General features: G+C 42.8%; 1 protein-coding gene across 3 annotated transcripts; it reads left to right on the forward strand.

Annotated features, from left to right (window-relative positions):
- The first annotated feature begins 1024 nt into the window (after positions 1-1024).
- On the forward strand, positions 1025-21399 carry LOC146630195 (bromodomain-containing protein 4-like). 3 transcript variants are annotated; one of them, XM_085356795.1, is made up of 22 exons: positions 1025-1083; positions 2716-2867; positions 4990-5230; positions 5332-5424; positions 8531-8668; positions 8779-8911; positions 9302-9792; positions 9890-10261; positions 10616-10744; positions 12470-12691; positions 12858-13081; positions 13159-13256; positions 13345-13590; positions 13841-13939; positions 14033-14500; positions 15891-16484; positions 17071-17159; positions 17335-17452; positions 19391-19524; positions 19669-19859; positions 20526-20766; positions 20872-21399. In XM_085356795.1, exons 3-22 carry the CDS (start codon positions 5102-5104, stop codon positions 20938-20940), a joined length of 4278 nt encoding a protein of 1425 aa, XP_085212921.1. In that variant the 5' UTR covers positions 1025-1083; positions 2716-2867; positions 4990-5101; the 3' UTR covers positions 20941-21399. The 3 variants fall into 3 exon arrangements, with proteins under 3 accessions (XP_085212921.1, XP_085212922.1, XP_085212923.1); XM_085356796.1 differs by having other exon boundaries at positions 13844-13939; XM_085356797.1 differs by having other exon boundaries at positions 9893-10261.
- The last annotated feature ends 5242 nt before the right edge of the window (positions 21400-26641 follow it).

The raw sequence follows: 26641 nt of genomic DNA on the forward strand, positions 1-26641 counted from the left end.
TTTCAGCAGGTCGTCTTGGCCATGTCTACATGCCCAAATGCACTGAGATATTGCCATATGGTTAGTTGAGATATTTGTGTTAACAAGCTGGTGAACAAACATACTTAATGAAGTGGCCAGTAAGTTTGAATTGGAGAAGGACTGCATGTGTAGACCTTTAACGTAAACTGAGCAGGGTATCAAAAGCAAATCATCTAGCAACCAGACTTATCACATTTGTGATGTGTACATATTCACTGCTAATTTTGCACATTTTGATGCAGACTGTTGACCACAATTCTGATAACCTGTTGCAGAGGTTGTTTTGATACTGTGCTTTAATTTAACACCATCCCAACCACTAGGTGGTGTACCTACTCCCTCCTACCCAAGCACTGATAACAGTTTTCATAAACATGAGTGGTATAATATCTTCTAGGACACAGGAAAAGGCAGAAAAGCACAATTTACCGCCATTATCTCCATCAGTATTCAGCTGGATTGACATCTTCATGACTTTCACACTTACCAAACAGTAGAATGAGCCCTCATGCCACTCACACAGCATTACATCTGGAAGACCCCGCTCCCATCAAGATCTAAACATCTAATTACGCACAACAACCGTGCGCACACGGGCCTGAGATCAAATCGGGCAATAAAAGGTTATTTGCAGTAGGTCGATAAGCTGTATAACAAATTGTCAAGTTTTAGAAATGCTTTTAACTTCCGTTGTGTTCTCTATAGTTTGTAGAAAACGTATTTACAGAGGAAACAGATGTCAGCTCGGTGGCCTACGTGCCGTGCACATTTAAGCTGTCAGCTTGTTTTCTACTAACTAAAAACAGGTTTTAGTGTACGCGCACTTTTTACTCGGTTATATATTTAGACCCACTCGTTTAGTAAAGTGAACACCGACCTGTCTCCTGACTGAAATGATTACAAGCTATTGCGTGATGTTAACCCAGGAGAGAGGGGAGGAGTTGTAGGTGACATTTGTTGGCCTGCCCCCCGTGCGTCTGACGTCATTGACGTGAAACGGGACTGTTTGTTCTGGATTTGGGGCGAGGAAGGTCTGTGAACGCTGACAACCGACTGAAGAAGGTAAAAATATCATTTTTCGCCTTCGTGTGGCTTACGTTCGTACATCAAACGAAAGCTTACGACCCCGGGGATCAGATAAAACGCTTACAGCGGGCATCGGTGGCATATTTCCCGCGCGCTCAGTGAGCGCTTCGGGAAGCGGAGCATGAGCTGTCTTCGCAAGGCCTTGCACCGGTTCGGGCACGCGATACAGCTCATTTTTTTAGCTTTTAGGCGCGAGCGACTTGGTGTTGTTGTACATATTCTGCGTTGTGTCTTTCTCCTTTTAACGCTCGCGTAAAGGTCGTTTTTGTAGCAGCGGGCGCTGTCTGTTGTCAGTGTGCACGTTAGCTACATGTCGCTAACATGCTAGCGAGCTAGCTGCTAGGCTGTTTGTTTGTAGCCCCGTAGGCCGTATTCGTGACACAAGTTACGTTCTCTTGGTAGCGTAGTAAAGGCGCTATGGCGCAGAAGCTCATGTGAAATGTGACGTACGTCATTTCGAGAATATCAATCCCGTCAAAGTTGTATTCTGAAACGCAGTTTACGTGCGCAGCTGTCACTTGAGCATAGTGGAAATGGCGATGCGCCGACATGGAAGGTTAGCAAAGGAAAAGCTGAGGAGTAAAGTTGTTTTGCAACAAATTGGGTCGTTTTTATGATCCGGTTACTGGTAGATACTAAGTAGTAGCAGTATGTGATACATTTCGCAGTATCGTTACGTCTAGTGGCTTTATCGATAGAATATTTGATTTGTTGTTGATCAGATTACCTGCGACACTGCTGCGTTCTTAACGTGCTGTGTATGTTGTGTAGTTCTATGCAGTTACGTAGTTTGGAGAATGACTTGGTCTTTCGTGTATTTTCCCGCAATATTTATTTATTTTGTCTCAAGCACTCGCTGCAGTGCTAACTGCTGCCCAGTTAGAATTATTATGCATATATTACACGTCTATATTCATTGATAAGGTAGTTATCAACATGCAATCCACTTAACTGGTAAATGTAGGGAACAATTATTCACTTATTTAATGTTTGTTTGTTTTTGTTTTTTTTAAACTAATGACGGATCTGTAGCTGGAATATGGATCTGTAACGGGTAACAGGCATAGAAAGAGATGTAAATAAAGCTTTTGGTCTTTAGTAGAAGAAACTGTCAGGGTGATAACAAACTAAATGTTAGCTGTTGTCTCTGATTCATTCATTTTGTCTTATTCAGAAATTCCTTTGACCTTTGATCTCAGCGGGTACCAAAGGTCATCTGAAGCATGCCAAGGTTGTAGGTCAGGCAGAGTTCAGTTTTAATGCAAAAGAGTACCATATTAGCTCCTGTCACCTAATTTGTTCTAAGTTTGCTGTACATAAACAGTAGCACAAAAGACCTATGAAAACATGCATATATAGGACGCCCCCTCCCCGAAATCCTGAGTTATTGTTGCAAACTGCTCCATGTACTAGATGTTGACTGGGATAAAGAAGAGTAATGTGCCTGTATCATCCAGATGAGGGCTTTCAATTCTGTGTTTTGTGATGTGGAAGTGTTGTTTTCTATTGTGACAGTTTCAATTTTGAAAAAGGGCAGTTTGCACGAACAAAATCTAACAAACTACATAAATTGACTCTAATTCAATTTGTTATCTCGGTCTCTCACAGGTGTGACACTCGACTCTCTGTGTGTTGTGGTTTTTATGCTGCCGCAGCGTGTCACTAACAAACATCCCACATCACCCTGGGAAGTTGCCACCTCCCCAACTGAGATATGATCACACAACTGCTTTAGACCACAGCTGCACAGCTACAAACATGTAAGTCCACCAAAAATAATTGGCCTTTGAGTTGAGAGAGTTTAATGATGAGTTTTTTCTGCAAGATAATTACCAGTTTGTTTGTTTGTTTGTTTTTCATCTGTGATTAGAAAGTAAATACACTTACATTGTGTTTTCAGCTTTTAAAAAGTCGCCATTATCATAAAACATTTCCATCAATCAGACTTTACCAAGGCATTCTTAAACCTGAACCCCAGTTTTATCTTGCCTTGTGTATAGTTATTATTAATATTACAAAATTTCTGATATTACTAACAAAACCTGAGTCTTAGATAAGGTATGCATTTGAAGTTCTGCCTCATCCTGTTGAGCTGTTCAGTCAATTCCTTCTGTAAATATTAGTGCATTTTTGTTGTTTTGCCTAAATTACAAATGCATGATTGATTTAAAAAAAAAAAAAATACTCCAAGCTATGGATTTGTTTTGTAGTCTTTGTGCTTTTAGGACAAGTAAATGCTCTGCATTGTTTGTGGATATTTTATAGCTGGTGAAGCATGTAATGTGTTTACACTTTCTGCTTCCATTTGATGGATCAGAAACTTTGCAGGTTAACAGTCATAACGGTATTTGATCTTAAGCAATGATTCAATATTTATTCCCAGATGCTTTAAACTAAGAGTTTGATGTTGATGTGGAATGCATGCTTTTTGTTTGTGCACATAAACACACGTTGAGTCCTCAGTGCCTGATCCCAGTTTTCGCGCAGTAGTTTCAAGCACGTGATGACAAAATCAGATACTGAGTTTGAGTCACAGCTTAAAGAGCAGTGAATGTGTCAAAGATGAGATCTTTATTGTTTTCTTGAGCGGGGTGAAAAAGATTGACCCTTTGCCAAGTTGCCTCTCTTTCTCACGCAGAGACCTTTGGCGATGTACTGTAGAAGAAAATGCTCACACTGGGTTGTGGTCGTGAGTAGGGATGGGTATCGTTTAGGTTTTATCCGATACCAGTACCAAACCGGTACTTTTGAAACGGTGCCGGTGCTTAACAGTGCTCGAACCGGTGCTTAAAGAATGGAGAACACACACTTTGTCCAAAAACCTCTCATGTTCAGCTGGGGTTTTTTTGTAAAAAGATAACAATGTTAGCCTTTTCTGCAGCTATAGAGCATATATGGTATCACTCTTGGCTGGAAGCAGTGCTTAATCAATGGAAAAAACACCAATTTTGTCCAAAAACCTCTCATGTTTAGCTGTTTCCCACTTTTTCTTTGGTCATTTTAGCCTTTTTGGCCAGGGTGAAGGGAGTATCTGCCATCAAACAAGAAAACAGCCGCATGTAACTACAACGGTGTTTGCTAGTTCACCTTACATACATTAATGTAATAACGTGGTTAGCCTAATCAATGTAAATTACACACGAACAACATTAAGCTACTGACCCAGAGAAGAACGGCTGCTGCTGCCATCATCATCCGTCATCATTTCTGCTACACTGGCAGGGCTAGGGGCCAGGACTCTCCTCTTTGGGTTTTTGGGGGATGTTGCTAACTCCGGGTCCGATAACAGGCAGCACACCCGCAGTAGATGTGCACGGTGTGAGGTCTCGCAGCAAGCTATCAAATACGGTGCATTTCTCGGCTTTTAACAAAATGCTATACGTCGCCAGGTGTTTCATCAGATTCGAGGAGTTACCTCCTGCACAGTATCACCTTAAAGCACTTGTTGCAGGCTGCTGTGTTTGCATCTTTTGCTGTGAAGTACAGCCAGACTTTTTATTCTGTAGCTCTGCTCTAAAAGAACATACGTACCTGGGCCCGCCTACTATCCTCTGAAAGGCGGGCCCAGGTACGCCAAACGATTGGCTAGAATCTAAAGTGTATGACATCTCAGGAAAAAAAGCACCGACATGTGCGCTGCTTTTCGGTCTGGTTACTACCGTTTATGTCAGAACCGGTGCCATTACCGGTACCCATCCCTAGTCGTGAGACAGATAATTGAGACAGAACGTGTAAAAAGTGGTCTGATCTAGATAGTGGGGTGATAGGAGTTCAGATTCAACGTGTGGCAGTAATGCTAAATGTGAGATACATTCTGAGAAAGTCATGTCAAAATTCTCATAACGGCTGCAGAGATAATGTTTTCCTCTGTGGTTCTTTCAGAGAGTCACGTGAGGAGTGGAATGGCCTGAAGGGGTTCCCCCCGGTCCCACCTGCCCCTGCCAGGTCCAATCTGCCTAAAGTGTCTGCTCAGTCACTGCAGCCCACCTCTGCGATGGGGGACGGACTGGAGGCAGGCAGCAGCCAGAACCCTACCTCCGCCCCACCGCCTATCCCCTTCAACCCTCCACCCCCCGAAACATGGAACCCCTCCAGACCCAAACGACAGACCAACCAGCTGCAGGTAGTAGGACGTTGATTTGTGAACCATGTCTGCTAGTGAAATGTCAGTTTCACTTATTTAATGTGTGTATAATTATTTTTTTTGTTTTTGCTCTTTTTCAGTACTTGCAAAAAGTGGTATTGAAGACATTATGGAAACACAATTTTGCCTGGCCCTTCCAGGCTCCTGTAGATGCCATCAAACTCAATTTGCCTGTGAGTCACGTGTGTGTGTGTTTGTTTCAGTGTGTGTGCAATAAGAGTTGAGCACAAAGATAGCTCTGTAACAACTAGTAAATGAATTCCATATGCAAAGTTTCACACAGTAGGACCCGGTGATGGTGGCACCCTGCAGTAAAACACGTCGCTGCCTTTTCTGCTTTTCAGAAAGTGTGTTTTTCTTTTCTGCATTTCCTCATTTGACACTTTGCGACACGTCACATTGACTATTTCAGTTAAGTAGGGAAAAAAACTCTCCTGCAGTCTTCTGTGGTCTTCTAGTTATGGTTACCAAGGAGACACACAAGGTAGTACCTTTAGTCTTGGCACTGACTTTTTGCTGCAGGTGTTGGTTTTTCAGAGGGAGGATGTTAAGGATGCATCTAGGGCTGTGACTGCTGTTTTTGCTGTTGTTAAATTATGTGCTGTGATAGAGCTGGGCGATATATCGAGTTTTTAAAACATATCGATATATTTTTATACGAGATATAAGATGTGACAATATCCTTTATATCGATATAGTCTGTGTTACGTTATAATTATAGTTGTGGAGCCGCAAGTTTGCCTCTCTTTCGTCCACTTTTGTCTCTACGCAACGTTACTCCGCCTCGCCTTCACTGAAGACAACTCCCCCTCCTCCCCCATCGCTTCACGTGCAGGCAGCGACAAGACGGACACGGCAAATCTCCGTTAACGAGTTACTGCGCATCGCCCCATGCGTGGGGCTGGACGGCGTCAACGTGCTAACGAGCTAACCGCGCTAACGAGCTAACAGCGCTAACCCTAAAATCCTTTCATTCTCTCAAAAGTTGATAGCGCGCCTTATGTATGAATTCTGGTTGTGCTTGATGGCCGCGAACCGATTTTATGTGGTACACGGCGCTCAGCAATCTGTCAAAATGTTTGAGTACGACTTTGGTCAGCTACGGAGCTGCACCGCTTGATAGGTTGTCGGCGCATTACGGCTACCGAGGAGCTTCGCGGAGTGATACGTACTGTGCATCAACGTAATATTACCGTATTGTGTGTGTATAAGGACCATAAATGGCACCTGTAAGAGACGTGGTTATGAAGCGGATTTCAAACTCCAGGCTGTCAGTCACACAGCAAAACTTGGGAACAGAGCAGCTGTGAAATCTGTCTTTGTTATTACGCTCAGCGTCTTTTAGTTTATATTTTGACTGCACAATTGTGAGCTCTTTGTTTAGCACAAAAACAACCTTGTTTTCTTTTATTTATGGAGCATGATTATTTAATGAATGCTCATAATTTAATTTTGAGTAATTTTTCATGTACATCTGTGCTGTATGTTAATAAAAGTGCCTGTGTGACATCTGGGACACAGCTTTGACTAAGAACTCTCTTTTTGTTCTTACTTTATGGCTTAAAAAAAAATATCGAGATATATATCTTATATCGCCATCCAGCTAAAAAATATCGAGATATGAATTTTGGGTCATATCGCCCAGCCCTATGCTGTGATTGGAGGGTGATCTACTAACAGTGCAGTGATTTAGATACAAAGAAGCAGCCAGTTTATTTCAATAGCAACCAAAATTCTGTCAAGAAAAGCACAAATTAGAGGCTCAAGAAGCAGCAGACACCATGAAGGACTGAGTAATGTACTAATGAGAAGCGTATTACAGGGTAAGCACAGATCTGTTCAGCAGTTCAGATCAATGACAGGCAGCCGAAGGAGGATCGTTCTGTTTTTGGGTAGCTGATAGAAACTGTCAGGACTGTGTGACATTGTGACTGAGACTCAGGTGGAGTGCAGGATTGATCCAGAGGAGAGCTGGATCAAGCCTCCATCTCATTATGAACTATTTCACAATATAAACGTGAAATCTGTGAGTAACAGCTGACCCGTGCCATGTGCAGAAGACTACAAAACTTTATTTACCTCCAAATCTTGAGCCTCTGATTTCTTAATTAAGACACTGTTACTGTGCCACATAACTAAAAGCACACATCAGTCTGGGTTATTTTGTTTTGTTGTGATACTTCACAGTAAGTGCAGTTAGACACAGTATGTTTAAAAACACATTCACTGTTTCATAAGTAGTTGTATATTGATAGATATTAGTTTGTAACAGATCCAAGCAGAGAGAAGTTCAGTTGTCCTCAGTAACAGTGGTATTACTGAGAAGCAGGTTTATGTAGGGCTCCGCTCTGACCTGCGTTCCTTTTTTTTTTTTCTTAAAAATTGAGACTTTTGTAATGAAGTGATATTTTTCATCTGTTGTTGTTGTTTTTGTTGTTGTTTATAATAATAATAACAACGTATACTTTATTGATCCCCGTGGGGAAATTCCTCTCTGCATTTACCCATTCACTCAGTGAAGCTCAGTGAGGTTTACATTGTAACAATTTTTTAGTCCATCTTCTGAATGTTGTAGTTTTAATATGGCAGTAAGTTCATATTAGTTTTCCTGAAAACCTTTCCCTGAACTCAAGATATTTTCCATTGAAATCAAGGAAAATTGGTTTGGAGAAAAAAAAAAGATGGGAGGTAATTTTTGGAGGAATATTCAAAGAAAATAAATGGATGTCTTCTATGTATGAAAACAGAAGTGCTTTAAACCTAGAGTTTCTTTAATGTCCATTAAAATGAATGCAAAAAAGATTCCAAAGTCTCTAAAAATGTATTTGGAAAATGGTACTCGGCTCCCTTAATCTTTGACCTCTGATAATTTTGTGGGCTATTTCACTAGTTTCACATTCATTCAGTAAATAGTCATTATGAGAGTCGGAAAGGAGGATTATCCAAATTCAAAACACAAAGATGGTGACAAGGAAAATGCTGAGCGCCGGGCTTGAGAATGGAATTTCACTAGCCTTTTGTCTATTCAGTAACCCATAAACTGAGTTCAGTCTATAATCCTGAGCAGCTTTCCTGAGTTACTTTACATGGTAAATATAATTCTTTAGGATCCTATTAGCATAGTATTTAAACTTGTGCAGGGAATAGCCAGTTTTCATATGAATGTCATTCCCTTGAGGAACTGGATGAGCTTTTAATTCTAATGTTTTCTTTCAACTCTCTTAATTATTCTTCTGTCTAGCTAAAATACTAATACTCGTTTCCCTGCTCTTCTTTAAGGACTATTATAAGATCATAAAGAATCCTATGGACATGGGCACGATTAAAAAACGCCTGGAGAACAACTACTACTGGAATGCCCAGGAGTGTATCCAAGACTTTAACACCATGTTCACAAACTGCTACATCTACAACAAGGTCAGCCACATTAGATTTTCCGCACACATGCGACTGCCCTGCTCAGCGACATTAAGAGACATGGATTGTGGCTAATGTGCTCTGTGGTTTTCATCTGTTTGTGTGTTTAGCCCGGGGATGATATTGTCCTAATGGCAGAAGCCTTGGAAAAGCTCTTTCTCCAAAAGATTACAGAGATGCCGCAGGAGGAGACTGAGATTGCTGTGGTTACAAAGGGACGCAGAGGAGGCAGGCAGGACACGGGTATTATTTTAGCATCGTTCATTTGTTTTTCTGTGAAGCAGAAGAATTCTTGCTGCTTTCCCTCAGTAGAATTGGTACTCCAACTTGATGCCAGAGGATGTGATTCTACTTCCTGGTGTACACTTAAGACTTCATGGAAGAGTTTCCATGCATCACCAGCAGTGATATGCAAATGCTGCTAATCTAGCCAGCTCAGCTGGTATGTTTGGTTTCATTGTTGTCTGCTCTCCGCCACCCACTAAATCAGCCACACCTCATATGGAACTTTTATTGGGAAATCAGGTTTTGGTTATGTCATGCCTGTTGGTGATCTGCTTTACAACCTGTTGACCTAATGTTTAGCTATGCTAAAGTTTTGTCTTTGTGCTGCTCTTGTGTTCTTCCTTCTAGGTCTGATTTCAAAATCAGATTCAGGACATGACTCATCATCCCCCTCTACCACCCCGCATACACGAGGCTTTTCGTCCCCTTCAACCACTCCACATACCCGTGCTGCACCCGCCCCCCAAGGTTCTCCTGCCTTACCCCTGAGGTTGGACCAGGTGCTGGTCCAGCCTCTGGTCCAGCCTCTGGTCCAGCCTCTGGTCCAGCCTCCGGTCCAGCCTCTGGTCCAGCCTCTGGTCCAGCCCCTGGCTCAGCCCTTGGCCCAGCCTCTGGCCCAGCCTCTGGTCCAGACTCTGGCCCAGAGTCTAGCCCAACCTCACCTTCCCCGTGTGCCTCCAACAACCACAAACCATGCGCCCCATCTGGGGCCTCCATTCTCCCTCACCACTTCAGACGTCCTGGCCCAGGGAATGACTTCAGTTCCACCTCCGACTGTGACTCACCCAGGCCTCCATCCTACTGCCCCCATACTGCAAAGTTCGCCTGCTCTCATCAAGGTAAGACGACATCTATTGTTACAAAGACACTTGCTGATGTGTTTTTTTTTTTTTTTTTTTTCCAGACTGTGACCTCTAAACTCTTCTGTTCCAACAGCAGAAGAAGAGCCAGAAGAGGAAAGCTGATACCACGACACCCACCGCCAACGATCAGCTCAGTGAATCGTCTCCCATTTCTGCCGAGACCCGGCCGCGCAGAGACAGCAGCCGCCCATCAAAGCAGCCCAAAAGAGAAGCATCACAGCCAGACTCTCAGCATCAACTTGGAGGAGTCTTGGAGATGGGAGGGTCAGGAACACCGAAGCGCCAGGAGCAGTTACGTTGGTGTGCACGCCTCGTCAGAGAGATGCTGTCTAAGAAACACGTGGCATATGCCTGGCCTTTTTACAAACCTGTTGATGCAAAAGCTCTCGGTCTCCACGACTACCATGAAATCATCAAGCACCCCATGGATCTCAGCACCATCAAGGTGATTTTATTACAACATGTACAAACCTGTTTTTATAGTTAGGAAGGTTTCAGCCTGAGTCTGCCTGTGATAAAATTTGCTCTTGATACCAAAGCTTTTTGACATTTTGCTGGATTTCTTTGTTTAGTTTGCTTTTATTTAATCTTTTTACCACAAACATTTAAACAACTAATGAGCCACACAAACGTCAGACAGTGAATAATAATCAAGAGGATGTAAACTAGGTAATCCCAAATAAATAGCTAAGCTTCAGCTTGATAAGTCAACTTTTAAATTGCCAACGTGCATGTCTCGTGTGTCTTTAAATTTGCAGAATTTTGATCGCTACTGTTTTGTTTTTTTAATCCCCTCCAGAAAAAGCTGGACAACAGACAGTACAGAGATGCTCAAGAATTTGCAGCAGACGTCAGGTTGATGTTCTCGAACTGTTACAAATACAACCCTCCAGACCACGATGTGGTTGCCATGGCGCGCAAATTACAGGTAAACCACACATTTCACACACTGCAAACCGTAACCTACATTATATAACCTATATGTGCAAAAGTCTTTAGACCGCCCTCTAAATTTGAAAAAAAAGCTCTTACCAAAATCTCATAGAAAAGTTTTGAACAATCACAAAAAGTTCATAACCTTCTGTGCCCACACAATTTTGATCTTATTGTACAAAGGTTTGATTGTTAGGTGACATGCTTTGCAGTGTGTGGATGTGGACAATTTCCTCGTTATATCATGACATCTTAATGAGTTTTAACATCTTATTGTTTATTCCATGTGTTTGATTTGCATTTTGTAGCTGCTGATCTGAACTCTTGATATGTGTAACAAAGAGGTTTTGGTGTAAGTAAAAGACTTTTAAGTTAAAGCATAAACATTAAGCTGGAAAAAAGAAAGTCAGAGATGACCTATCAGTGAGACAGCAGAGATTTTGGGATTGGCTAAATTCAGGCCTGAAGATCATTGCAGAACCCAAGTGGATGATTGCAGGATTGTTTTCTTTGTAAAGCAGTACACCTTTGCAGCATCTATCAAGCTGGTGTTGATTGATGACTGCTTTAGGTTACAGAGTAGTTTTTCTTATGTAGAAAACTTTTAAGTCAGCACCAAAGTAAAGTGAGAGAAAAAGAGCATGCACTTGGGCTGTGCGATATGACCAAAATCTCATATCCCGATATTAAACATCTACCCAATAACGATATAAATCACAAAAATTTAACATTTTCTGTAAATTCTGTGAATCTCGGGTAGCTGAAGTGTTTCCAGCTGGGCGTCGTGTAGCTGGAGTCGAGTGTTTTAACCGATGCATGAAACTACACATTTTTAGACAGGTTGTAACGGCCGCCGTTTTCTTTGTGAGTATTTATTACACGGCGTGCTGCGGGGAAAAGCCTGCTCTAACGTTTGAGTCTAAGGTTTATTTTTTTGACACCCGGCGGCTCTTTTTTGCTTCTCATCCGTAAACACTCTGCATACTTTTTCACGTGATTCAGTTTATTTTGAAAAGTCTCAACAGGATCTTGAGCTTTATTGTGAAAGGTTTATGTGGAACATAAACAAGCGGACACGCGATGGTTTTACCGTCGTTGTTGCTAACCGCAACGCATAAAAACAGGCGCTTGTCCGTCCGTAGTGTGGTTATATTAAATATAAGAGAAAGAGAGAACTTTAAGAAATTAATATAGCCACTACAGTGACCATCAAAACGATGAAAAAATATTGCCGTAAACAGTTTATTTTGCGACACCACGAAACAAACGATAGCGTAAAATGAAACGATAGTTTTTATATCGTCAGCCGATATATATCGTTATATCGAACAGCCCTAGCATGCACAGCAGTTAATTAAGCAGCACAAACTCGAGTACAACCTCGATGACTTCCAGCAGTCAGCTCTTCTCTTATTCATAGGCTGCTTACATATTACATGTTGCATCCTCTATTGCAGTTACATATCTGATAAAGCTTGCCTTGTGTTTGAGCTGCTGACCTTCTGCGACAAAGAAATGGAGGAAATTCACATAGAGGGTTAAAAAAAAAAGTCTATGGTGTACAGCATAAAAAGCTAGTGTGATTTAACAGTTTTAGAAGAGCTTCTAAAATAGAGATTTGAACCCGTAAAGGGCCAGTTCACCAAATAGTACAGTATCTGAACGTGTCTGTTGCTCCACTCGAGCTGACAGCTTTTCTTGCTGTCCTTCAATCTTACAGGACGTGTTTGAGATGCGTTTCGCCAAAATGCCCGATGACCCAGAGGAGCCAGTCCCTGTTCCCACCCCGTCATCAGCTCTCCACCCTGCCCCCTCCACTCGACAAGTCCCACCTCCTTCTGCCGCCTCGGAAGATGAGAGCTCGAGCTCCTCAGAATCAGAGTCTTCAGGAGGAGACTCGGAACAAGAAAGGAAACAGCGATTAGCTGAGTTACAGGAACAGGTTAGATGAGGGAAAGTTAAGGGGAGGTTGGCTAATTAGACACAAGAGTTGGGTTGGCCGTGTAGAATGGTCTGAGTAAAACACGGCTGAATGCTGGAGAATCAAATGTGCAGAGGCTTATCATCTCTTTAACACACAAATGTGTGTGTGTGTGTGTGTGTTTCAGCTTAAAGCTGTCCATGAGCAGCTGGCAGCGCTCTCCCAGCCACAGGTCAGCAAGCCCAAGAAGAAAGAGAGGGAGAAGAAGGAAAAGAAGAAAGAAAAGCACAAGAAAAAAGTGGGAGCAGAGGAACCTTTGGAGACTCTCCCGCTTGCAATGCTTCAGGCATCTAAGAAAAGCAAAAGTAGTAAAGAACCTATCAGTGCAAAGAAAGACAGGAAAAAGCCCAGGTAGGTTTTCCAGACGTAAAACTCAGGTTATTGTACCTGCACTGCATGGAGCTCATCTAAGAACTTCTCATTTACAGTAAAAAAGAAGGAGTTAAAAATCCCCGGCCTGCTGTGCCCCCTCAGCCTGGGCCGACCCCTCTCGTCCCTTCGGCTTCTCTTGAAGATGTTGACATCGGTGCGTTAATTAAAGAACATATGATTGAGTTTTGTTGATATGCATGCCTGGGACTATTGTAAACCTATTGTAATGCGTCCTCCTCCAGACATGTCTGCTGACAGGTGCAAGCCAATGTCGTATGAGGAGAAGCGCCAGCTGAGCCTCGATATCAATAAGTTGCCCGGAGACAAGCTGGGCCGTGTCGTGCACATAATCCAAACCCGTGAGCCGTCGCTGAAAAACTCCAATCCGGATGAGATTGAGATTGACTTTGAGACACTGAAGCCCTCCACGCTGAGAGAGCTAGAGAAGTATGTCTCAAGCTGCCTCAGGAAGAAGAAAAAACCATCAGGTAGGCTTTTTGCACATTTAGAACCTTTTTTAAAACACTTTCACATAAGGTTCGTAATTCCAAAGATTCTCATGCGAGCTCTTGTTTTTAAGTCTTTGTTCCCCATGCTTTCCAGTTAACGTTATCTGGGTGCAATCTTACTTTCACATATTGATAGTTTCTTTTGGAAGATGTGTCGCTGCTTCTGTTGTATTGGATTATGTGAACAATATTCTGTTTAATCTCTGAATGCTGTGGCTCTTTTTTGCAGCAGAGAAGCCTCTGGAAATGCCAAATGTGACAAAGATGAAGACGGGATCCTCATCTTCAGGCAGCAGTGACTCCTCAGATAGTGAAGACTCTGACAGTGGTAATATACACTCGGCAGTCTGCACCAGCAGAGTCCTAGGTTTTGTCTTCAACATGTTATATTTCTTCATTTCATATTGTGCTGTCTGTACAGGGCTGGTTCCCAAGCAACCGAAGAAGACTTCAACTAACAAGGACACCAAGAGACCGCAGCACCAGTTCATTGGTAGTGGAGTGGGCCCAGTCACTTCTCAGCCACAGCAGCCTCAGCTTCAGCCTCAGTCACAGCTTCAGACACAGCTTCAGCTTCAGCCTCAGCTTCAACCTCAGACACAGCCTCAGGTGGTCCAGTCCAAACCACCATATATCCCGGCTCCAGCTATTTCCCTCCCTGTCCCTGTCCCCTCTCTGGATTCCTCCCAGCTATTGGCCTCAGGATTTGACCCTCTGGCCCACTTCATGAATTCTCACCTGACGCAGTCCAACACAGAGCCTAATGCAACCATTACTACTGCCAGTGCTCCTGTTGCCTCTGGCCTCCTCAATACCAACGCGCCCACCAACCAGACGCCTTCTGAGACGCACCCTTTCCTAAACCAACATCCCATCATCCCTTCTCCAGGTACGTCCACCAGAACAGGACTCTGCTAACAACTCTGTATTCACTTCATCAAGAGCCAAAAAAAGGTGGATTTTTATGCTTTCCCGTATTTTTGGCCATCTATGTACTGATGCATCCTCAAACACAACTCTGGAGTAATGAGTTCAGTGTCTGTCCAAGAACTACATGCGTGCTAAAAGCTTCAGACTGTCAGGCTGTTCAAATAATTTGTTTAAGGCACTTTTTTCTCCCATGCTTTTAGCTCTGATGTTACAGAGAGTGGAGCAAGAGGTTACACCCAACTACTCTTTGTTATCAGTGGGCAGCCAATCAGAGCAAAACTTCCTTAAAGAGAGAGCAAAGGGAATTATATTGGGATGTTTCAGAGGGTGGACTAAATGAGGATCATTTTATACCAGTTATTCTTTAAGTCTCTAAGAATTAAAGCGTATAGCTTGAAGTGTGCATAATAGGCCTCCTTTATTGTGACAGTACATCTTTTAATAGCTGGAGATAATTATATGTTTATCACCAAAAAATGACTGTTCCATTTATTCAGAAGACAGCTGCCGTCTTCTGTTACAACTTAACAGTTAATTGTTAATTGTTCAGACTGCTTGCTTCGTCAGTCAAAATAAAGTAAGTAAAATCACTGCTATAAAAATTTAGATTCTAAACTCCTGGAACTGTCCATAGTGTTTTTCTTCTCTTGTGAATACAATAATTCAAGAATGAGGTGACGTACGATTTTCAAATTGATATCATAGGTACAGTTGCTAAAAATCTTAGACAAGTTCGAACCTCAGTGACCTCGACCTCAAGGTCAAGGAGGTCCACTTTTCTGAAAATCACCATAGATTTTTAAATTTATCTACTATCATCTACTATGAGAATGAGGAGTGGGGGCAGCAGTATTTTTGGTTTTATTGTATTGAGCAACACTATTAACTGTAAATGTTTTCAAGCTGGAGGCTCATGTCAGCTACTCAAAACACACATCAACGCTTGCTAGTCTGGACTTTCTTCTTCTTTCTCTTGGAGTTCTGCTCCTTCAGCAGCAGCTCTGTTTAATGCAGTTTCCTCTTCTCTACCTTCTCCTCCAGTATCGCTTCTTTTAAAACAATAAATGGCTGAATTATTCCAAAGTGACATGCTGCCATTGCGTAGTGTCTAGTAGTTTAAAGTGTTTGAGTAAGCCAAGGAAGGAAGAGCAGATAATTACATTTGCAAGGTTGTTGTGTGTTGTTTTTTTTAAATATGTCTGTAATCTATATGTAGGGAAATGGTGAAATATTTCAGTCTAATGAGAGGTGAAGCTTGAAGAGCTGGAGCTTTCATGATATACACATCCTCCTGTTTCCTGTGTTCTTTACATTCATGCCTTTCCCATTTTTCTCTCCTATGTTTACAGCAATCCATAATGCTCTTCCCCAGCAACCATCAAGACCTAGCAACCGTGCAGCGCCACTTCCACCCAAACCTGCACAGCCTCCTCCATCCTCCCTCCCTTCAATGCCTCCAGCTTCCTCACCTCAGCTTCAGCCCTCGCTTCCTCTCACCCTCCCCCCACAGCCTGTCCCCCGCCCTCGCGTCCCGTCACCGCCATCCCACGGCATCCTGGGCACCCTCTCGGCGCAGCCTCCCCAAGCCCTGCTGGAGGACGACGAGGAGCCAACGCCCACCAGCTCTGAGACCCCACCGCTCAGCCAGGTCCACAGCCTCCTGCAGTCACTTCAGCCCAGAGCCCCCACGCAAACGCTGCACACGCATTCTCCCGTGCAGCTGGGGCCGCCACTGCATGCGCAGGTCATGACAACAGCCGCCCCCGTTCTGACGCAGAGACACGGCTCAGGCCAAGCGTACATGCAGCAGTCGTTCCCGCATACGCACACGTCAACACCGCAGCAGCAGCAGAAGGGCGGGGTGCTGCAGCAGAAGGTACAGCAGCTGCAACAGCACCAACAGCAGCCATCGCCACAAAGCAAAGTGGAGCCTTTCACAACAGGTAAGGTGTCTTAATGCCTCATGGTCACACACATTCAGATAGCTGCTCTGCTGACAGCTGCTTCTTTCCAGTCAATTTCCCTCCACTGCTGTCGACAGACTGAGCAGATCACAAACAGACCTAGACCACAGATCTCACCACAGCCCATTCGCAGTCTTTGTCAGTGAACTGTACCAAGTAAAACTTATCCCAACATATTGTGTCATATCTGCACTTGGCCATAGTGTGGAGCAAAATGTATTTGTCTTGAAATGTGCTGCCTCTTGGCCAGGACTCCCTTGAAAAAGAGGTCTTTGATCTCAATGGGACATTCCTGGTTAAATAAAGGTTAAATAAATAAAAAAAAAATCTCTGTCTTTTAAAACATTGCTACATGTTGCAAGGCATCTATCATGTGACCTGTGGTCACAGCTGAAAACATGAGGCTGCTCCTGTTGCATAACAGCACAGTAAAACAATACTTGAAAGTTACAAATCACTGCACGTTGTGTCGACCCTAATGCTTGGTACCGATTAGACATAATCACTGTAGGCACACATTAAATGAGGCATTTAATTAAATGATGGGACACCGATGTTTTTGCAGGTTGCCCCTCTCCGCTGATGATGCACTCTCCTCCGATGCCTGCGTTCCATTCAATGGGACAACAGTCGCCTCCACAGACCAAGAAGCATGTAAGTGATTTAGCATTGACTTTGTACTGTTTGTCTGTCTGGATTGGAAGTTAATGCCTCTCCTCATCTTATGTTTAAATGTATAGTTTGAACGAGTGAGTACAAACAAGTACAATAATCAGTTCAAATGTTAAAAAGAAGCAATTCGACAAAAGTGGTTGTTCATCCTGTGTAGGAGCAGAGGTCAAACATGGGGATCAAAGAAGAGAAGCTTTCCCAGTCACCAGTGCTGCCACCCTCGCCCTTCAGCCCAGGCGTTCGTCAGGATGCACACAAACCAGACAACAAACACAGTGAGTGCAAAAGTGTGTATGTGTCTGTTTTACAATCCGGTCGTATGTGAATAAAAAGAATCATACATTTAGCTGCAGGTAACTTTTTGCATTTTTTTTGTTGTGCTCAAACCTCATTGGTCAGCGGTCCCTCGTTTATCGAGTTACATTCTAAAAATAACCCACGAAAGGTGAAATCGCGAAGTAGCCAGTTTTATTTTTTGCAATTATTATAGATGTGTTAAGGCTGTAAAACCCCTCACTACACACTTTATACACTTTTTTTCAGGCAGGTATGAACATTTTCACACTTTTAAACAATCTCAAAGTTCAAACTTTCGTAGAAAAACAAGTTTAGTATTATAGAATGAAACCAAAGATCAAACCCTGTTTTCAGTTCCAGAACACGGGAATAGAGCAGCTGCAAGAGAATTCAACATTAGTGAGTCAATGGTACGGAGGTAGAGGAAGCAAAAACAATGAGTTGAGTAAAGTTTGACTTATCTGACTGTTTTGTTTTGCTTAATGCACCTTATAATCCAGTGTGCCTTGTGGTCCGAAACATACGGTAACTTCTACCAGAAGTCCTACTTTTTGTGCGATGGTTAGCATCTTCCTCTGCCTTTTGGGTGCTACTGGAGGTACCTGTGATGGTGCAAAACGTTTCGTCAACATTGTTGTGTTTGTTGGGTAGAAAACCTGCAAACATACAGTACAGCACTTGTACTGACACTGCTAGCCATTAGTGGTGCAACGGATCAAAAATCTCACGGTTTGGATCGGATCACGGTTTTAAGTCACGGATCGGATCAATTTTCAGATCAGCGAAAAAAGACAAAAATTTAACATTTACTTATTGAAGTATTTTTTTTCCTGTTAAAAACATTCAACTCAAGACTCATCCCACGCAATTATTAAAAAGAAATTATGGTACAAAATAGGGCAGTACAGTCTTTGTATCTACCAATTCAATTTTATTTATAAAGCGCCAAATCACAATAACAGTCGCCTCAAGGCACTTTATTATTGTAAGGTAGACCCTACAATAATACATAACGCTCATTATATCGCACTCCGCTGTGATATCATGAGCTTTTGTAGTAGTTAGGGCAACAGAAGACGCCTAGGACAGTTCAGCCACAACCTAAATCTTTTCCCGCTCATACATGCTTGGAACGATCTTGCCACTAAAGTGGACGCGAGCGGGATATCATAGCGTGGCTCAAGCACGTTGATCATAGTTTAAACCCCTTGTTTTGCACAATGGCATACGGCCTCCCGTCTGCAGCTAAACACCCCAATAGCTTTTGTAATAGCTTTAGCCCGCTCGGATTGGGCAGCAAAGGGTTGCTTAAATGCCGCAAACCCCTCTGCTCCTCCATTTGGATCGCTAGCGCTGGCCATAACTATCTCTTGACAGACCCACCATGCGCACCATACACATACTTTTTTTTTTTCTTCTTTTTCGAATCTTCGGATCACGTGCGTACCAAACCGTGGAGTGGGATCGGTTCAGATTACGGATGAACCGTGATCCGTTGCACCACTACTAGCCATCGAAGATTTATGTGAATTTGACATGGTTAACAGCAAAATTACAAACAAAAAATAAATAAATCCGCAAACAGCGAGGCCACGAAAGGTGAACCGCATTATAGCAAGGGACCACTGTATATATCGAATCCAGAAGGCTTTTGTATGCATTCTCCCACAGTTCCCTATAGCCAGCTTATGGAAGCAGCATTGAGTCAAGTGTTGTTTTCATTGCAAAGTATTTTAACAGCTGTTCAGAACTAATGTCTGTCCAAACGAACACACCACAAACTAATCCTGGAGATTCCAAATAAAAATTTTCCCAGCTAAAGCTCGCAAAGGTTGTTGGATTTTAAAATGGAAATTAGTGTCGACGTGGCTTAAAGGGTGTAGTATATAGAGTTACTCTTTCTTTGTCTCTCACAGGGTTAGATATAAAGCCGATGGATGGCTCTCGTCCCATTTCGCATTTGGCAGACTCGCCTGCACCACCCTGCTCCCAGCAGGACAACAAAATCAAGCAAGAACCCAAAACTCCCATCGCTCCCAAGAAGGCACAGGTGTGTAGAAGCCTGAGATGAGAGAATAATTTCATAAGCCACATTAAACCAGACTGTCCTTCCTGGTTTCTTTTTTCTGTCCTTCATTTTGGCCTTTTTTAAAACTTGACCTGGTTTTTCTGTTTGTTTCTTTTCTTTTTATAGGAGGTCAAGATAAAGAACATGGGTTCTTGGGCCAGCCTGGCTCAAAAGTCCCAGTCCACACCGGCGTTCTCGGTGCGCTCTTCAAGCGACAGCTTTGAAAGATACAAGCAGGTCGCGAGAGAGAAGGAGGAGAGAGAGAGACAGCTGAAAGCACAGGCTGAACAGGCCAGGAGGGAGCAAGAGAAGCTACGGTGAGTGGGAGGTTAGCAGGTAATGTGTGACCAGGGAAACGCGTCAGAAGCTGTAATCCTATTAGAATTTAGCTTGACTTAAACAGTCATAAATATCGCGCTCATCACCACTTTATTGCTTTTGCTCATTTAATGGTTTAGTATCACACAGCTTAGTATCCTGCCAGCTGATGTAAATGTCAGACATTTCCGCTAAACTTACAAGTCAACTGTGAGTAAGTGTGAACTCTCACACTTTGATGTGAAACCTTGAAAGTGGGTTGCTCCGGTTGTGAATCAGCTGCTACGTTTTGGGTTGGTTTTCCCAGAATACTGAAACGACTACAAAGCATGAGCTGCACGAAAGGTACAAGGAGAAAAGTAAAAATCAATAAAAAATATTATTTTATTAACATGGGACAGTGTACATTGCACTGCTTCATCTTGTCTTAAGACATTGCAGGGATTGAACGTGTAGTTAAACTGACAGAAAGTCGAGTTTCACTCACTTAAGATCAAAGTGGGTTGTATGTGACCCTCGATGCAAAACGAGGTTCAAGTTAACTGGACGAAAGAATCTGCTGTTGGTTAGGTTGTATTTGAGTGTGACCTTGATGGGAATCATTTATGGGCATCATGCAGTGCTGACTGCCAGCTGTCTCACTTTTTGTTTGCTTGTTGTCGCAGCCGTGATGACAAGGACACGGCGGAGCCGTTTCGCCGAGTGCCAGATGACGACCGCCGTCGCCCAAATCAGCAGTCGCCGCACGCTCCAGTTCCTCCAGCTTCGACTCCTCCCACTCACTCTCCGCAGGCCCCACCTACACAATCACAAGCCCCCCCACCCACCTCCGCTTCACAGAACACGCTCAACCAGGACAGGGCGACGGCACGGCGTGAGGCACAGGAGAGGCGCAGGAGAGAGGCGGTATGGGAGAGAAAAGGGGGGGGGGAAGAGGGAGGGAATTATTTTATCAATTTCTTTTTAGAATCTATCTTTCATGCTGCTTCTCGTCCTCTGGTTCCTCCGCAGATGGCAGACACCATTGACATCAATTTCCAGAGTGACCTGATGGCAATTTTTGAAGAGAATCTGTTCTGAGAGGAAGGCACGAGAGCAGGACCCCGTAGACTCACAAGAAGCAGATTTGCAGATCGCTTCCAAACACCCGTGCTGTGACGCACACGGTCGCTGCTTACACAAATGCACACATCTGCATACACAGACTCAGTACTAACTGTCCCTTTCTCTCAGCAGTTGAAACAGCTGGTTTGTGTCGTGAATGAGAGATGAGGGGAAGTGAAATTAAAATAACAAGCCCCCCTTTTGTTTGTTTGTTTTTTGTTTTTGTTTGTCCCCCCCTTCCCCCGGCTTGGTGTCTCTGGTTGTAGGTTCTTGATCACCATGGCCAACAGGTCCAAATGGTTGCCCCCCACCCCATATGAGGATATGATGAAAAGGAGGGGACTGAGCATCTATATTTAAAGAGAAAAAAAAAAACAGTAAAAAGCATGTATGAAAAGATGGGGTTAAAACACACAGATGAATGAATAATAATGCTTTTAGTTTTCTCTCTGGATCTTGTCTCTTATTTTATTTTTAAGTTGGATTTTTTTTTTTTTTTTAACTGGGAGGGTCGGGCCGGGGTGCTCACGTTTGCCAGGTTGAGCGGTCATCTGTTGTTTCTTCTTAAGGCACCGTGGGGATGGGGGAAACCCCCCCGCCATGGCTCTATTCAAACACTTTTTCTAAGACCTTTACATCCTTCAGCTTCTCTCTTTCTCCAGTTACCAACAGAAGAGGTTGAAGAGAGCAGCAAGGAAAGAGCCAGTCACCACATTTAAACAAAAAAATTTCAACGTGTCCTTCGCCTTAGTGCTCCGGCCTGTAAACTAATGATTGCACCCCACAAATTATACATATTATATATATAAATAGAAACAAATACGTATAAATATAGATATATAAATATATATATTCTATACGATGAAAAGTCAACAGGAAAAAGGAAGATGAGAAGGATTTGGATTGCGGGGAGCAAAGCTCGTCTCAGTGTTCATCTCTGAGCTCTGGTTTTGATTTTGTAGAAATTACTGTAAAGAAGAAGAAAAACTTTTTTATGATTCTATTGAAAAGATGTGTTCTCTCACACACACCTTTTTTCTCTCTCCTCTGGTTTTGTTTTTCTTAACTCTATGCCAAAACCAATCTATCGAGTGCTGAAACGTCATTCACTTTCTTTCTTCTTTTTTTTTTTATGTGTACTTCTTTTCACTTTATATGAAAGGTTTTGTTTTTACTGCTATTTAATTTTCCTGTCTCCCCCCCCCCCCCCCCCCTTTTTTTTTTTTTTTTTTAAACCATGCAGTAGTTTGCTCTGTACTAGTTTGAAGCGGTTCCACCAATCATCTTATGCGACTACTTTAGTAGCCCCCTCCCATCATGCTCCAGTTGTCCGATGAATCCGCTCTTGACTCATTGATTACTTGTGTTCTTTTATGGATTTGTTATTTTTATTCATCATGTTCATGTTTTTAGTCTCTTTGCCGTCTCATCTTCCACTATCTCGTTCCCAGCTTCTGCAGTCTGTATAATAGGTTCTGATTCTGTTGTTTTTAGCTCTTATTTCTGAGATGTTTTTATCATCCACGGTAACAGTTTTGGGATGTTGTATGCCATTGTGTTTGGAAACTGAGCTTTTTTTTTTTTTTCTTTCCCCTCCCCCCCGACTGTCTGTTGGTTGGCCCACTGATCCATGAGTGTTTCTGACTCTATAATCACGTCTTCTTCTTCTTCTCCTTTTTTTAATGTTCTACTTCCTTTCCGTTTTCATATTTAACTGTTTTTAAGTTTCTTTTCCCTTTGCTATGTTTTTTTTTTTTTCTTTTACCCAGAACAATGTGTTGGTATGTTGGTGAGTGAGGCATTGAGGTCAATAGATTCATCTTGTTCAGATTATGGAGTACAACATCTTTTTTTTTTTTTTTTGTTTGTTTGTTTGTTTTTTAAAGAAAAGTATTAAAATAATATTTAAAAAATATTTGGGTGTTCATGGTTTTTTGTTTTATTGGTTGAGTCTACAAACAAGTGAACTTTAGTTATCCACTGTCTGCCAAGGGGGGGGGCTGTTCCATCATTTTGCTCACTGAAGAGTCATTGTTACAGTACAGCTCCACTCTGTGCACCTCCTGGATGGTACATGTGCTTTATGTCCTATGCAGACTTCACACTTTGGCCCAGTTACCTCATTCCAAATGTCTGTTTGACCTCTTATCGGGGTGGGGTGGGGGAAAGGTTCCCCTCTGGGCAGGTCGCAAAGCCAACGCAGATAGACTGTTGTGTTCACATCAACCTGTAGCAGTTCTAGCAATTCTAAATTTTTTTTATTTTATTTTTTTTTAAATATAGCCTGACTAAAAAGGTCCCAATCAGGTATTGTCTGATGATGATAAACATAACACCTGTTACAAGATTCAGCTGTGATGACTGGCAGCTGTGATGCTTGTGTCAGGGCGGAGCTATGTTCTTTACTATTGCAAAAAGGCAAGGTTTGTCTGGAGCTCAATCAACCTGAATATTCGGTAGAGACTAAGCAGTGCAGACACAACCCATGCTAGCGTCTGCTAAGAGAACACTTGCATTACCATTCAGGAGAGAGGAGGAATGTGAATGATGCTGCATTTCTTTTTTGCTGTTATAAATCCATTTATAATACCAAAATATAAATGCATTTGTATTTCATAATGAAAGACTCCACTTGAGGCTCAAATCAGTGTAGTGATCAACCTGCAGGTGCTTAGTGCAGCGTTAACAGAGTGTTCCCAACAGTGAGACACTGAAAAGAGGGTTTGAAAGAGAACTGTCTGAAACTGAATGTTTATATTAGCCTAATGCTGGCGGTTGTTGAAAATTGCATAGTGACATTTAAATAATAAACAGACCAGAACCTTAAAGCGGGCACAGTCACACTTATGTACAAACGAAAAGAATGACTGTGGCTAATTTTGCCATCTACTGTCACCTCTTCCTCAGCACTCATGGTTCAGATCACAACCATTGTGTAGAAGTTGGCCTTCAATTTTATTTCAACATTACGTGACTCAACTAAACTGGTGGAGTCTTTCCACATACATGTTAAAACCTGTCAAGTACTCAAAAATGCATTTGTGGAGGTTGCTGTGACGCAAGGTGACAACAACACATTTTGCTATGATCACTTGCACAAATACACAGAAACACAAGTGAAAACCTTAGCAGCCATCCTGTCTCAACTGTTTAAAAATCAAGCAATAATACATTTTTGCAGTTTTAGTTCTGTGAATGTGAAAGCCAGAGAAACTTTATTGCCAAGAAAAAGTATTTACTCACCAATCCAAATCACTGAATTCACATCTTCTAATCGCTTTGACGACCACAGGTGTAAAAAAATCAAGTAAATGTAAAAATCACCTAGGCATGCAGACTGGTTCTGCAAACATCTGGGAAAGAATGGTCGCTCTCAGGAGCTCAGTGAATTCCAGCATGGTACCGTGATAGGATCGCAGCAAGTCCAGTCATGAAATTTCTAAATATTCCACAGTCAACTGTCAGTGGTATTTTAACAATGTGGAAGTGATAGGTTACATAAAGTCAGAGACACATAGTACACAGAGGTTGCCAACATCACTAAAGACTTTCAGTGCGTAGAGAGCTTCATGGAATGGGTTTCTATGGCCGAGCGGAGTTTGGCTCTGCCCCTTAGCACCAGTGAAAGGAACATGCTCCCAACTCATTTCAACCATGTGCAGTGGTACAGTACGCAGTGAAGCAAGACAACGCTCCTCCAAGATCATGGTGCTACATATAAGGGACAATCAACACAGGCCTCCATAAAGTGCAAGTGTGCAAAAAACAAAAACACCAGACACAACAGAATGGTGCAGACACAACAGTGCAATAGAAAAGTGCAACAATGACAGTGGGTTATGCAAAAAGACTGAGCATTGTGCAAAAAGTAACTTCGTGTATGAAGATGTGCATGTGTGTGTATGAGATTGTGCAGATAAGTGCTTGAGGTAGTGACGTGTATGAGGGTATGCATGTGTGTCTGTCCAGTCACTGAGTGTTCAGGAGTCTGATGGCTTGGGGAAAGAAACTGTTTCGCAGTCTGGCAGTGAGGGCATGAATGCTCCGGTACCTCTTGCCAGAAGGCAGCAGGGTGAAGAGTGTGTGTGAGAAGTGCACAACGCTGGTGGCTTTGTGGATGCAGCGGGTGCGATAGGTGTCTGTGATGGAGGGAAGACATGCTCCAATGAACTTCTCAGCTGTTCACACTATCCGTTGTAGGGTATTGTGATCCAATACGATGCAGTTACCATGCACAGTGATGCAGCTGCTCAGGATGCTCTCGATAGTCCCTCTGCAGATGGTGATGAGAATGTTGGGAGATGGGCTTTTCTCAGGTCCCGTGTGAGGTAGAGACGCTTTCTTACTTATGGAGCTGGTGTTGAGGGTCCAGGTGAGGTTCTCTCCCAGAACACCAAGGAATTTGGTGCTCTTGATGACCTCCACAGAGGATCCATGTTGCAACACGACTGCACACCAGTGCACAAAGACATCGATGAGCGAGGTTGGTGTGGAAGAACTTCACTGGCCAGCACAGAGTCCTGACCTTAACCCATAGAACACCTTTGGGATGAATTACAGCAGAGACTGCAAGCCAGGCCTTCTCATCCAGCATCACTGTCTGACCTCACAAATGCACATGGCTGTTCGTAGTGTAGACCGCAGATACAAACTGTGCTACTTTTAGTTGTTCTCTTGGAACAAGGGTCACTGCAGCAGGTAGCTGCTCTTCCTGATACAACATCCTTTAGTTCGACCCTTAACCACTACTCTATGGCAGTACGACACAACTGTAAACTGAATACATACAGGGAGATGTAGTTTCAGTGTGTTTAAGGTGTTAAATGAGTCTGAATTAGTTTTTATAGCACAACAACTTGTGATTCACACCTCTTAAAGTTAACAGCTATGTCAGCGACAGAGCCAGCATTCAAACACTTCTGCTCTACAGTTTGAATCAAGCCCTGGCCCTCCAGTACTACACATCTGAAGCCTTTGTGTGGATAAAATAACGTGGACAGTTTTATTTAAACTGTATCCTAAATCTAGTCTCCCATGGCCTTGAGCAGCTGATAAACCTGCTGCTGCAGCAAGGATCTGCTTTGTTTCTTTATCATACTGAGCAGGGAGAAGGCTTTTCCTGTCCTCTGCATATTTGACTTTCAAATCGTTGTGTTGCATAGCTTTTAAATGGTTTGAATTAAATTCAGGGCGGGACAGAAACCAACGCATTTCCAAATACTCCACTTGGAAGAGAGGGCAGTGTGTGTAAATGCAGGAAAACTGACAAGTTTTCCTGCATTTACACAAGTCATACCTGTGACAAGTCATACCTGTGAGAGGATGACAAGAAGTTAGCATAAAAATAAGGGATGCCCAGGACAAACTGCGTGCACCTCCAGATAAGCAGGAGTGAAAGTGGGGATCTTGAAAGGACAGTCTTGGAGTGTTTTTGTGTAAATTAATTAATTAAAGTGGAACGGCAAGAGCTCTTTTCTACTACATGTGGCAACACATTCTAAGAACCTGAGTCAGTCAGGCAAGCTGCATGTTGTCGCAGACAAGTCATGTGATCCACTTATGAACCAGAGGAGCACAGCCCTTTGCATTTTTGTCTCTTCTGCTCATGTGCACATTTTTATGTCTTCTGCAAAAGATGAAACATGTTTACTCAGCATGTTGAGGCACAAGTTTACGT

Source organism: Diplotaxodon limnothrissa, linkage group LG6 (genome assembly GCF_057381915.1).
Source record: "Diplotaxodon limnothrissa isolate DT_005_m linkage group LG6, D_limnothrissa_male_GT1.1, whole genome shotgun sequence".
In the NCBI taxonomy this organism is placed as follows: Eukaryota; Metazoa; Chordata; class Actinopteri; order Cichliformes; family Cichlidae; genus Diplotaxodon; species Diplotaxodon limnothrissa.

Coding starts and splice junctions, on each gene's coding strand:
- LOC146630195 (XM_085356795.1), top strand. CDS start 5,102: ATGGGGGACGGACTGGAGGCAGGCAGCAGCCAGAACCCTACCTCCGCC. Junction 5,231..5,331: donor GACAGACCAACCAGCTGCAG/GTAGTAGGACGT, acceptor GCTCTTTTTCAG/TACTTGCAAAAAGTGGTATT. Junction 12,692..12,857: donor TAGCTGAGTTACAGGAACAG/GTTAGATGAGGG, acceptor TGTGTGTTTCAG/CTTAAAGCTGTCCATGAGCA.